The 14,572-nt window shown below is 43.3% G+C and overlaps 1 protein-coding gene across 1 annotated transcript in view; it reads left to right on the forward strand.

Moving 5' to 3' along the window:
- Positions 1-14,572, forward strand: part of ANO2 (anoctamin 2) — a 326,751-nt gene that overhangs the window by 302,156 nt on the left and 10,023 nt on the right. The window contains exons 21-23 of the mRNA XM_029955559.1: positions 8,506-8,658; positions 9,015-9,067; positions 10,931-11,112. Of these exons, the coding sequence (XP_029811419.1) occupies positions 8,506-8,658; positions 9,015-9,067; positions 10,931-11,112 (388 nt within the window). The remainder of the gene's footprint in view (positions 1-8,505; positions 8,659-9,014; positions 9,068-10,930; positions 11,113-14,572) is intronic.

Raw genomic sequence — 14,572 nt, forward strand, 5'->3', positions numbered from 1 at the left:
AAGCAATACAAATTGATAGACTTGTCCAATCATTTGGGTAGTTCAGGCAAAATATCCTATGTAATAGTCAGCTACAGCTATGATAAAGCTTTATAACAAATGGCCCAAAGTCTCAGTGACTTGCAACTGAGACAGAGAATAAAGAGAAATGAAAGAGCTGGCTCCATACATCACTGAGTATCCTCCCCTGGAAATGATCAGGTCAAGGTAGCCCCTTACTAAAAAAAGAGTAGGAAGATTCCAATATAGCAGTGACTTAGGTGACACCCAAGATCCCTTCCATATTCTGATATTCTTTGGTCATGAATAGTAGGGACTACATTGAGTAATTTCCAAGTTTCCAGCAGACTGGATATATAAAACTAGTCCCAAGGATGTCTTAACTGTAAGTGATGAAATATTCCAGAGCATCTGTACAAGCATCAGCACTGAAGCTTGAATATTTTGTCACAGAACTGTAAGATTGTGTGCTACAAGGCAGTGGCTCAAAGAACCAGGAAATTCCTTTCCCTGAGCTATCCTGTTTATACAAACCAAGTCATCTCACTGGATAATCAGCCACCTGCCATCTTCTCCAAATGATATTTAAACACAGTTCAGGTAGTATCCAGGGTCTCATTCCAGTATTTCTGGGAAGTAGGGTGAGTCACAAGTCATTTCTCTCTCTCTCTCTCTCTCTCTCTCTCTCTCTGAAGTATACATTGCTTGTCACTTTACTAGGAGTCCCTCTCCCCATACATGCTTAAAAGAGAAGGCAAGAGTCTATCTGGATACGATACCCCTTAGTGTACTACTTCTGGCTTCTGATGGCCAGGAGATGTCCAGTCAGTGCTTATGAAATGAGTGAATGAATGAATGGAAGACAGCCTTTAAGGTTTAAACTTACTGAGTACACCATCACTTTCCCATTTCTCTTGTTGCTGAAACAACCAGGAAGCTCAGAGTGAAGTCTGTTGCTCAGCTGTGGCCCCATAATAGGTCCCTAGAGTTTGCGTATTTGTTTCTGTCTCCTTTCTCTGTTACTTCCTTCTTTTTCAAATTCCATAAACCTCATTGTGTGTTCCTTTTGCTGACTTTTTCACAGCTCTTTGGGAAGATGAAAGGGGAAAAGAATAAAGGAAACAAAGGTTCTTAGTCATGATTTGTTGCTTGGGGACTTATTTCCAATCATGCCTAATTTCATATCCTTCTACCTCACTGACTGTGTTATCATAGCCCAAATATGTGTATAGGAGGATGGATGGATGGACAGATGGATGAGAGGAAGGAATAAGTAACTGGCCTTCACATTCCCATTTTGCAGGTGGATAAAGTAAACAAGCGTGAGTAAGCCAGGTCATTCATTTGTTCACAATAGACATTTACTGGAAACTCACCGGGCTGTTCCCTGAAAATCAGAAATAAATCAGTAGATCTCACCAACTCAGTTCTATCTTTTTTTAAGAAGCTGAACTAGGTCCACTGAGGTAAGTTTTTTGAGGTGGCACAAATGCAGACCAGACAGGAGTAATGGCACAGACAACAGCAGGGACAGCTCCAGTGCACCAGCCATACAGGACGTGTGAGTGAAGATGCTTTGGAGAGTGAAAATATCAGCACAGATTGCCAGTTCATTGTCTGAAAAGAAGATTAGAAATCAGATTGAGGGGCGCCTGGGTGGCTCAGTTGGTTGAGTGTCCGACTTCAGCTCAGGTCATGATCTCACAGTTTGTGGGTTCGAGCCCCACGTCAGGCTCTGTGCTGACAGCTCAGAGCCTGGAGCCTGCTTCTGATTCTGTGTCTCCCTCTCTCTCTGACCCTCCCCTGCTTGTCTCTCTCTGTCTCTCAAAAATAAATAAAAAACAGAAAGAAAAAAAAAGAAATCAGATTGGAGAAGATCCAGTAAAGGAAACCTAAGAGATGTGAGAGTGGGCATAGGGCCGAATATTTACATTTTTGTGTGAGGAAAGGATACTGAATTTGGTTGGCATCAGAAACTATTTTTGTTTCCCAGCTTCATCAATTGCTAGGTATGTGGCCCTAGGAAAATTATTTCATTTCTCTGAGACTCAGTTTTTTTACTTGAAAAATGGAAATACTAATACTTGACTCTGAAGATTATTTTATGAACCAGAAAGCATGCTGCCTACACATGGTAGATGTTTGGGAAATGTTGGTTGAAGCTCCATGAATTCTGAGCACGTGGAATTTTGCTTAAATGATATGCAAGGGGAGCAATGGGCAGATTTTTCCAGAAAACCATAGTGTCCAGGTCTTTAAGCCCACTGTGGCTGAGAGTCACATTCTCTTGCCCTTTTCTGTGGTTATTAGCAGGCTTCATCTCTGAAGGCTCCCTTAGCCCTAGCCTCTGCTCCCAAAGTAGGAAAGAAGGCTGCTTATGGACTGGTCTGCATCATACTGTCACCCAGAGTTCTGCTGTTATAGCTAGACTCTGAATTGTTGAAGAGCAGGACTCTCAAAAGTCACTGGACCTTCTTTCCCCATCTGAAGAAACTAGTATTTCGGAATTTGTGTGGGGTCAGTACAAAGTAGGGATTGGGTCTCCCTTAATCACAAAGAAATGAAGAAAATATGCCTTGCAGATCTCTCCTAATGTTGCCTTGATTTGTATGTAGTAAACTCTAGGTATTTAATCTGTTACTTCAAGCCTGTTCCTTCCTGTTATGACTTCCAGAGTTTCTGAATTGAGCCTGATCCATTGTATAAACCCCAAGTGACTCCATACATACTGAAAAGGAATTCCACTTACTGTCTTTATTTCCTAAGTAATTCATTTGTAAATTTGGATCCGTGGATTTTCAAGACAGATCTTAACTACCAACTGTATACCCAACCTTTAAATGCCTCTTTTACTTTGTTCTTCAAGTCAAGCCCAGTGGTTGTGAATCTGTAAGCCTTCATGGATCTGCTGGTGAATGAGTTATTCCTGCCCCAGTGCCCTGTTAATGCTGCTGTTAGAGTTCTAACTTTGTGATGCAAGTGGGGTTTGTTTTCATGGCCACCTTCTCCACTGTGCACAAGAGCTCTTAGAAGGATGACACAGTAACCTGTTCTTCTTTGTTTATTAGCAACAAACAGGGTGCCCAGTGTATACAATGTGCTCAATAAATGATTGCTGGATGGATAAATGAATGGCAAATGATGGACATTGAGAGCCTTCTTGTATTCCTTCAGGACTTTTAAATGTTTTCCTAAGGAGTAGAGGCCCAGACTGAGGAACCAGCTCATGCCCTTCTCAGCATCTCTTTCTGTTTAATGATCAACCAGCATTTGTGGATTTTTTTGTTTTACAACAGATACTTTCAGTGCTGAGCACAGTTGGATTCCCATGCCCTCAGGGGAAGGGGATCACTGGGTACAGCCTTGAAATATGGGCTAATGAAATCAACACTGATGACCTACCCTTGCTGTGTTTTCACATGAGCGCTCATGTTAATGGGCTGTTTGTAGCTGAATGTTTTCAGTAACTGCTTCTTGAGTGAGAAGACAAACTTACATCCGTGTGTCCCTCGATAATTTCCTTGCATTGCTTCTTGTTAGTGGTTCATAAAAGGGAAGATTCTTAAGCCCTCACCCCCATTTTTAATCCCCTTAAGCAGACTGTGTTGCTTTTACTAAGCTATAGAAAGTTGAGGGTGGAAATGCTATAATTATTTTCACTAGATTTAGACTCTCCTGACTCCACTTTCTTCAAAGTCTGCTGGGCAAGTTACAGCACTAACTGCTATGTGGAGGTGTGAGCATTTATGTCCCATCTCACCTCACCATCTCTAAGTACAGCAACTCCCATTCCCACAGTTTAGGCTGCCTCTTTTTGTATATGTTTTGTGTTTACAGCTTGTAAAAAAAAAAAAGGTAAGTTTGTATTTATGAAATAAAGAATCTCTGAACATTTGCTGTGGGATAGGCACCACACAAAATTGTGAAGACTCAGGAAAGAATCAGTTATGGCCATGATTGCAAGGGGTTTCCCATCCAGGGAGCAAGTTTGATAGACAAATAGAATGACATGTGCAAGGCTTTATGGAGGTGAGGAGGAGGGATGGCCGTAGCACCCCCTTCGGGCTGTGTGAGGAGGTATGACTGGGGTGTAGGAGAGTCTCCATTGAGAAGGCTAGATTTGAGTTGGAGCTGAAATGTAAATAGTGATTCATTCAGCAGACAAGAAGAGAAGGATAATTACAGAGAGTAGTGGTATGTAAAAAAGGCTCAGAAACACAGAAAACATGGTGAGTTTGAAGAAATACAAATGGTTATGAAATGGTTGGAAAGCAGGCCGAGTTGGTCTTCAAGCATACCAGCTAAGTGTTAACCCTGAGCACAGAGCATGGGCTGGGAGGAGATGTATCTTGAAAAATAAATTCAGGTTAGATCACAAAGGGTTTTGAATGCTATAACAATGATCTGGGCTTGTGTGTGTGTGTGTGTGTGTGTGTGTGTATGCACACATGTGCAGGGGGAGGGTGGATATTTTCACTGAAGAATTTTAAATAAATGAGTAAAAACTATGTTCCATCAGGAGCTTATCCACCAATCCTGGCCAATCTATTCTACCTAATACACTATTTTTCTTCTTTAAGCACATTGTCCTGGAATGTCCTTGCTGGAAGCCATCTTGTTTAGTTTAATAAACTCTTCCTTGTTATTTTAACCTAAGCCCAGGTAACCAAGGCCAAGATTTTAATTGTCTCCAGCACCATGCAGTAGAGGGCTGGCGATTATTTAAAAAGTCCTAGAGACTGAAATGAGAAAAACGATGGAGTTTGTGCCTCGGAATGTTTCCAGTCGTTCTGCTTCCAGCCCAGGATTTCTGGAGCACTTTATAGCAAGCTTTGTAAAGATTTAGTTGAAAATCAACTTATGGATTCCTCTGTAATTGGCTTGGCCAGGTTTAATATGTTCTTGGTCAAGCCAAGCTGGCTTATATTATGCAGTACACTGAGGGTTCCTGGCATTGTTCTTCTCCCAGTGGAGGCTGGCTGTTTTTAGAAGCAAATCTTGGTGTTGGTGAAACCCAGTATCATCGTGAACCCAGAAGGACGCCCATCTGATACAGCATTTAGGCCTTTGACTAAAAAGAAAGTCTTGGATTTGGAATTTGTATGCTAGAGGGCTATAGCTTTATATATCTTTTCTTCCCCAAGATAAACCAAAGCTTCCTGTTTGTTCCTGCCTCTTTAGGTTGATTCCTAGATATGTGTAGTATGCCCCATCCAAGCAGACAGCACCTGCAGAAATGGAGCATCTGCCGAGAGCGGCTCCTCTCAGCCTAGGTATCTTGGGTAACACTGGAGGGGGGACAGCTCCACTGGCCTTTACTGACAGTCCTTTGTGCCAACAGAAGAGAAATCGAAGGGAGTCTGTGTGTCTAGAGAGCCTATGGAGGTAAAAAAAAAAATGCAAACTATCAAGGCAACCCCTGGGACGGGTCTCATATCTGCCTCTGGAGATGACATGAAGGAAAAGGGAGTAATAGAGAGTCCTATTTTCCTGTAGCCTGGGAGACACTGGATGTGTAGTGCCACTGGTAGGAGTATGGTAAGGGCCCGCTGTCTACATTTACAGTACTCAAAAGTAACCTGTCCCTCCCTTTTCCATCAGTCTCCTTGCCCTGCCCTTGTTGGGGCTTTGGAGAGTTTACATGGTTCTGTGAGACAAAGTCACTTACAAGACGAAGAACATTTGTCCTACAGAACTGAGGTCATTAGAATCTAGAAGACCAATTTAGAAGTCCATAAATAAAGGCATGTTCATATATAAATACAGACATTCATTTTACAGGTTTTAGAAAACTAGTCTAACATCTGTTTTGCTTTCCTTGTTAATTCTGCCCCAACCCCCACCCCTTACTCTAAAGTGTATTCCTCAGTAAAGCCTGATTTAAAAGATGCCATTAGACCCTACATTTTGAACTGGCTCACAGAGCTTCTTTGTGAAGATTTCTCTTTCCCTCCCCACCACCCCAACCCCTTTGGCCAGCCAGCTTGGCAGCCATCATTCCAAGGGCCCAACCTTGAAAATCAGTGCCTTCTGGTGCATTTTGCCACCAACTGGCACCTGCCAGTTTCCCAGGGCGGGCTGAGAATACACTGGGCATCGAGGACCATGGCAGTGACAGACTTGTATCATCAAGAATAATAACCCACAACTGTGGGCCCAAGCAAGCTGCCAAATCCAAGGCAGTTGTGCTGAGTAAAGTTCCACACATGTTGTCTTTCTTGAAACTTCGACTGTGTTTAGCTGTAACCCTCTGTGAACATTTTATTTTATTTTATTATTATTTTTTTTAGTTTGGATTCTGTTTTTTATTCTCTATTTGAATATCCTAGAATCTTGAAGCCTGTCCAAGAGAATGAGAATCACAGCATCATTACAAATCAGACCTGAAAGGAATTTAAGCCAGTTTGTTTAGAATTTATCAATGGGGATACTGAAGTCCATTGAAATAGAGTAAATTGTCCAGGGACATATGGCTAGTGAGAAAGATATCCATGGCTAGAGGTTGGGCCTCCTGACTCTCAGTCAGTGCTTACACCTTAAATTTGTGTTTGTTTAGGGGTGCCTGGGTAGCTCAGTCAGTTAAGCATCCTACTCAAACTCAGGTCATGATCTCACAGCTCGTGGGTTCAAGCCCCATGTCAGGATCTGCACTGACAGCTTAGAGCCTGGAGCCTGCTTCAGATTCTGTCTCCCTCTCTCTCTGCCCACTCTTCTCTCACTCTCTCTCTCAAAAATAAATAAATAAACATTTTTTTAAGTTTGTGTCTGTTTAAATGTGCAGTATACATGGCAGCTATCTGTAAGTGTTGATACTCCAACAAGAGTAAAAATATGCATAACAGGTAACATTACTGAACAATTATTCAGTGTCAGACATTATTCTAAGCACTTTATTTGTATAGTATCATTTACCCTTGTGACAACCTAGGTGGGTATCATCATCCTCAATTTACAGTTGATTACTAAGACACAGAGAAGTTAAATAACTTACCCTCAGTGTGTATGAGTGTCCTATTAGACTGTGCATTTCCTGGGACTCAGGACTGTGGGTGCCAAGTCCCTAGGGTTAGACAGAGCCCTTGTCCTTCTAGTGGGAAAGGAAGACATGTGAGTAGATCAGTCACGTCAGCACATAACGATGACTGTAACAGAGGCAGGTGCAAAGGCAGTGAAGCAGGGATAGAGCAAGAGGAACAGGCTTCACCAAGGAAATGGCATTTGAACGGTCTCGAGAATGCATGGACATTGCTAGCTGGAGAACAAGTGCTTGTCCACAAGTGAATGGGAGCACCTGACTTGATCAAGGAAGAGCCAGGGTAGGGGTGGGGGGGACAGAAGCTTAGTGCCAGAAGGCAAAAGCATGGTGGCCATGGGGGAGATGTTGAGAGATAGGGCTGGAGAGGTAGGTCAGGAGCAGGTTGTAAATTACCTGCATCCTAAAATAAGGAATTTGGCTTACATCCAGTGAACATAGGGGAGCCAGCAGACATTTTCAGGAGGAAGTAAGTGACAGGATCAGACTACTGGAGGTTCTGGGAAGCCTGGTGACAAGGGAAGCAGTTAGAAGGCTCTTGCAGTTATCCAGGTGGAAGGGATGAGGAGCTAGACCCCATCTGGCCATCTGATTGGCACAGGCTGCCTCCTCTCCTTCGGTCACACTGCTTCCGAGGCTTGGAATGCTCTCTTTAATCCAGGCCCATCTTTCAGGACTAAGCTTAGGTGTTTGACATGAAGGCTCTCTTGGCATGCATAAAATCTTGTACCACATCTTTGTGTACATTTCTCTCTTCTGCTTTACACTCAGCTCCCTGAAAGTAGGACCGGACCTTCACCTCCTTAAATACTTGGCAATGTGCCTGACCTTCAGTGAGCTTAACATAAATGTGTAATGAATGAATAAACTTTCTAAATAAATGCAGGGACTATGGGTATGGAAAGAAGAGGCCAAACTTGGGAGGTGATTTTTTCATATTATATCAGGGGGTGGCAAACTATAGTCCATGGGCCAAATCCAGCTCACCTTATGTACTGCTTTTGTAAATAAAGTTTTATTGGAACAAAACCAAGCCCATTTGTCTACATTTCGTCTCTAGGTGCTTTCACTCTAAAATGGCAGAGTTAAGTCGTTGTGATAAGACTATGTGGCCTGCAAATACAAAAATATTTACTATCCAGACCCTTGCTGAGAAAGGGGGTCAACCTGTGAGTTAGAGAACCAAAATTAGTGACTGGACATAGAATGATGGAAAGGAGAGAATCCTTTTCTCACATCTCCTCACTGTGCCTAATGCAGAGGCTTGCTCCTGGGTGACAGCCTTGGCCAGTGGGCTTGCAGGTACTGTGAGAGAAAGACCCATGACTGTGGGGCAGAGGAAAAAGGGAACATGGGAGACCAAGGTGGCAAAGAGACACCGTAAGAAAAGACAAGGGCCGTAGCTTCAAGGCAAAGTTTATCTAGCTCTTGCTTCTTCCTCGCAAAGCTTCTTATGCTCTTCTCTCTCTTAGTCATCCAGTTTGGTTTTGTCACCCTCTTTGTGGCCTCCTTCCCTCTGGCACCTGTGTTTGCCCTCCTCAACAATGTCATTGAAGTGCGGCTTGATGCAAAGAAGTTTGTGACTGAGCTGAGACGGCCAGATGCCGTGAGAACTAAAGATATCGGTATGTTCCCTGCTTAGAGACCATGGCAGGCCCTCCACCTCTGTCTGTCTCCTCAGTTTCCCCGCCACAACCTGCCATCACCATCACCCTAGGTCTGTAATCAAGAGAGCTGGGGGAAGCCCTTCGAGGTCCTCGACCTCATATCTTCAGGTTCTGGGAGGCCTTTATCCACCCCACTTGTCCCCCTGCTTTCCAGACTGGGGTGGCACCTAAGCCTTTCTAGGCAAGCCCATTCCCGGGGGATCCGGCAAACCTCCACTGGTAACTTGCCTATGGAACATCACCCTGAGCTGCAGCCTTGTTGTCACCAGGCCAAGGGTAGGGGTGAGCCAGCCACCCTTCTTTCTGTCTTGCAGGGATTTGGTTTGACATTCTCTCCGGGATCGGCAAGTTCTCTGTTATCAGCAATGTAAGTGTTAAATTCATGGCACCCTAGTTCTGTGGGAAGGGCTTTCCACAGGAGCTGAGGTCTTCAGAGCAGGGTACCAGCCCTTGTTACTTCCCAGCCTTTTCCTTTTGGAGTTTTGTTAAAGGCAGCCCCCGGGTTAACAGTGCATACATGACGCCGTTGGCCAGAGCCACACCAATATATCATTAATTTCACTAAAGGAAAGAAAGGTAATTAGCCACCAGAATGCATACCTTGGCCTTAAGAGTCAAAATCTGATCTTTCCTCGGAGCCAAGAATAATGAGGAAAGAATTCTGCCTATCAATCCATCTCTTTCCTTTCTTTTTCTCCTCCTGAGCTAAACAATACCTGGAGCATTGCCCAGGCCCCAGTTCCTAATTACAGTTCTTCCAAGCTGTCAGTGCTAAGTCCTAATTATTCCCATGGATTCTGGCACTGCATAGGTTAAGATAGGACATGCAAGAAGAGGGGTCTTACCTGTTATTACCTACTTAACTGCCTTGCCTGACATATCCACATTTCAGAGGAAATCCTGATGGGCCCAAGCCAATAGCAACTTTTGCTTCTGCCTTTTGTACAGATGGTGGCCAGGCAGGGCCTTCTGTCCCACCTCTCAAGACCACTGGCTCGCATCTCCCAAGAAAGCCACGAGCCGAGCCATTTTCCCCTGGGAGAGAAACATAGATTCTGTGACTTGGCTGCCTATGAAGAATATATAAAATGACCAGAGAGGCATGAGGAGAGGCAGAGAGAATCAGACCACTACATTGCAAATGTGGCTGAGAAATAAGGTGCAATTTGAAAACAGATCAGTAGCTACTTTGGGGTTATGTCTACTACAAAAGAGGCCCTGTGTTCTAGGCACTTTCCATTGTACAACAGAATGACAAGAAATCTTCTTACCTGGATTTCTAAGTCTTTACCTATCTGTAAAAATGAGAGAGCGTAAGATTACCCACCAAATAGGATCATTCTGGAAATTAAATGGGAAGATTAAAGGACATGTAGCAAGTGCTCAGTAAGTTGTAGCAGTGGTGATTGTAAGTACATTACTCATTCTCAAATATGGTATAAACTTCCACACTCATATATATATTTAGAAGACAATGCCTAAGCTACATTTTTAAAAGGGCTTTAATTGTTGGTGCAGAATACAGTATAAACACCTGTCAAAAAGATTTAAGGTTTTCTTTGCAGAAAGTACCTCCACATTCAAACATGCAGTTACTCACTTGGTGTTTGGTTTGCTCCATAGACATTTATAGAACACTTAAATATGCCAGATGGTATGTTAGGTACATGTGGTTCAATCGGGCAAGACTGCTCCTTTCTTTGGTTGAAAGAACAACTTCCGTTCCATGCTGTGCTAAAAAGTGCCAAGAGGCAAGGGTCAAACTAAGGGAACTGTGGACCCATATGCTTGATATACCTGGTTTTCTGGTGTGGCTCAGAGGCAGAAGTATATGGCCATTCAGTGGCCTTGCACATTGTACTTTAGTGACACTCTAATCCCTATCAGTAATTTTCTCAGAATATCTTCTACTCTGCTTTGATTTGGCCAACACCAGTGTCAATTCAGATTGGTCAGAGGTGATTCATTTCCTCTAGAACCAAATGATCCACACTGGCTTAGCACCCTATGCTTAAGTGATTGTAATTCATCCTCCTGACAGCCACTGCCTTGCCTTACACATAGCAAAGATGGGAACGCTGTGGGAGCTCAGAGATAAGGACTTCTGTATCAGCCAGAGCAGTGCCTCTGGATGGGGAGCCCAAGGGGCAGTGGTCTGTCAGCCAGAGGGACCCAACATGATGGCATCCCTCCTGACCACTTCTCAAGTGCATGTGGTTCTGTCCTGCAGGCTTTTGTCATTGCCGTCACCTCTGACTTCATTCCTCGCCTCGTGTACCAGTATGCCTATAGTCACAACGGGACCCTGCATGGCTTTGTCAACCACACCCTCTCCTTTTTCAATGTCAGCCAGCTGAAGGAGGGAACACAACCAGAAAACTCACAGTTTGACCAGGAGGTTCAGTTCTGCAGGTAAAGTACTTGAGAGGAGGAGGGCAGCAGATGACTGGAAGTGGTAGATCTAAGTAATTATGTGGAAGGTCTAGATTGATATCACTCTTCTCTTCCTCTTTCCCCTACCCTGAACCTTCTAAATCACTATAAATCAATTTCAATGAATCAGTAAATGTTTATTGAGTGCCTTTTGCTAGACACTATGGAGCGAACAAAGAAGTATATAGCCTTGTCCTTACCATCAAGGGGTTTATGGGCTTGGAAGAAATAAGCAGAGCGGATAGGACATAGCAGGCTATTCAGGGATTATATCTAGTGTGTACCATGAGCACTTTGGTGTTCAAATGAGAAGATCAGTGGGGTCTAGAATGGGAAGGGTAGTCTTCCTGGAGGGCTCATGAGGAATCTTAAGACAGAAAGAGTATACTAGATGGGGAGTTGGCATGGGCTAAGTTATGGGGTGGGGATGAATTTGGGGTATTAGATGAACACTTAGGAGCTAGGTGATGTAGTTAGAAAGGAGAGTGCTTAGAAGATAATAATAAGGAATAATGTAGGAAATACAATATATCAAAACTCCTAGAATAGTTTAAGCCAAAGCATTGTTGAATTTGAATAGGTAGGATGAAGTAGGTAATGGGAAGTCTTGAAATACTGCAAGGATTGTAATGTGATGTGATAGGAAGTTACCTTTTTAGAGCCAGGAATGATAGATAATGTGTAAGCATAGGAAAATTAATCTAGTCTCAGAGAGAAGGATGGACTAGAATTGGTAACTCCAAGAGTGTAGCTGCCAACACCAGCCATGAACCATGTTAAGCATAGATTACAGTGGTGGAAGGGGAAGTGAGAAGATGAGCTGTTTACCAGAATACATGACAACATTGGTGGCAAGGGACATAAGAGGGAGCCCGAGACAAAGAGAGGACTGGGCATGGTGGGTCCATTGACAGGGATGAGGAAGATGCTAAAAGAATCTAATTTTATGGTACATATGATGAATTTGATTCCAATCATATTGATTAAAATAATGTTAGGAAGTCTAAAGGACAACTTTCACCTAACTGCCAGACACACCAAACTGGAATTACTGAGAGGTCCAGGTCAGAGTCATGATTGAAAAGCACTAGCATGGGGATCATGGAAGCCAAGAAACAGAAAACTCTCCACTGTATACCCAAGAAGGGCAAAGAAAGAGAACAGAGGGGAATAAGTTCTCTTTTCATACCTTTGTGAAATGATAGTTCCCATAAAGGACTTGAGTAAAGCTCACACCTCATATATTTTTTAAAAAATAGAACAATAATTACAACAAAAACCAAAACTTAAGATAAAGCCTGGAGGACTTTTTTGGGCCATCTCCAAGTATGCCTGATGTCAAAGCTGCCAATGCCTCCATTGAAGACGCAGTGTTTCCGTTGTGTTTGCTGTGGTGGTGACCCTGAGTATATACATCAGGCTTGCCCACTTGGTACCCAAGGTCTGCCATTTGTGAGATGGCTGCTCAGGATCAGACTTACAGTCTGACACCGCAAAAGAGAGGAAACAAATTGGCCTTCACAACCCAGATGACTGAGTTACACAAACTTACCAATCTGGGATTTAAATAGAAAGTGATCCTGGCCCTACCTGTGATATCTTTAGCATTCAGCTCTACCCAACCAGGAACCCAGATCCAAGAATAGGTGAGTAAATTTATTTACATATTCTGATTGTGTCAGCTTAGATGTTCCCAGTATTTGCATATCTGGGCCTATCAGGAGTGTAATTCCTGGACTGAAGTCGTATACATATGACAGCAGCAGATCTGCTGCTACCTGATGCAGTGCCCAGGGGCCGCTTCTCTGTGTGTCTGGCATGCCACACTGTCTGTCCCTGGTGCTGGATTTTGGTCTACAGTTCAAAAAGACATAGTTCTACTATACAAGGATCTGTTTCAGCTCCAGATTTTCTGGTAGCATCTAGATATGCTCCAGCAGGGTACGTGAAGTCAGTTTACATTAAATAGGCATGGAAAAGTAATATTTATGAAATCATTTTCTAAAGTTTTTTTAATGTTCACTTATTTTTGAGAGAGACAGAGAGAGAGAGAGAGAGAGAGAGAGGGAGGGAGGGAGGGAGGGAGGGAGGGAGGGAATGGGGGTGGGGCAGAGAGTGAGGGAGACATGGAATCTGAAGCAGGTTCCAGGCTCTCTGAGCTGTTAGAGCCCAACACAGGGCTGGAACTCACAAACTGTGAGATCATGGCCTGAGCCAAAGTCAGATGCTTAACTGACTGAGCCACCCAGGTACCCCTACAAAATCGTTTTCATAACCAGAAGGTATAGAAATGATCTTGTTGAAGCTCTTCTTTCTACATAAAAAGTAACTGAGGCTTAGAAAGGTAAAGAATTCTCCAAGATTAAAGAGGTCTCAGTGACAGATCCTGAAGTAAAAGTCACATTTATCCAAGAACACAAGCTTTACACCCCAGGTGTAGCGGGGAGCAACTCAGTATGAGTTGTATGGGGAAGCAGGATAACACTGTGTGTTTCTTTAGTTGGTCTAGAAGCACATGTCTGTCTAGAGCACTGAGGGCCTATGATCTTGACCCTGACCATCAGATCTTCCAGTAACACTTTGAATATGCTTTCCAGATATATCAGGGTCTTAAACTGGCTTAAACATAAAGGGACACTAATGGTTCCTCATACTGAAAGTTGAGGGTGGTTCTGATATCAGAAACCAAATCTTTCTCCATCTCTCTCCCAACTATACTCCAGTCAGTGATTGGAGTGTGACTGCCAGCAGCTACCTGGTCCGGGTCCAAGTGGGAAAAAGCCCACACCTCTTTCCCAGTGATCCCTCAAAAGTCTCATTGCAGCTCATTCATTAGGATCAGTATGCCTGCTTTCCTAGAATCAATCACTGCAGCCAGAGGGAGCTGGGGGTTGGAGGTGAAATTATCTCCATCTGAAGCACAGAGTAGCAGGTAGTTCCCTAGTGAGAAGTTAAGATGAATGGATACAACAACGAATGCCCAGCATACCGGGTATTATTAGTATGTACGGAGCAGATTAAACTTTGTTGTATCTGCCTTCAGCATCACTGGACTTCCCAGCTGTAAATCCCTGGATAACTCTTCTCTCCATTGTTTCCATGCAAGCCGATGGGATCATGGCTTATCTGTGGTCTATTAAAAAAACACACAGACCCACATAGCAAAAACAAACAAAAAATTTTCCAGTGACGTGGCAGAATTATTACTGGGTACATGTGTAGGAAGTACATTCTATATTTTTGTCAAGAAAACTTATCTGCAAGATTAATCCAAAATGATTTTTGGAGCATCTACCATTTTTTCCTCACTCAGTCCCAGTAAGGATCATGTGTTTACTGTGCAACTATTTTTGAGACCTTACTATGGAGGCTTGTCATTGGTTACATAATAAGGAACAAGACACAGTACCTTCCTCAAGGAGTCTAGTTAGAGGAGATG

Source organism: Suricata suricatta, chromosome 10 (genome assembly GCF_006229205.1).
Source record: "Suricata suricatta isolate VVHF042 chromosome 10, meerkat_22Aug2017_6uvM2_HiC, whole genome shotgun sequence".
Lineage (NCBI taxonomy): Eukaryota > Metazoa > Chordata > Mammalia > Carnivora > Herpestidae > Suricata > Suricata suricatta.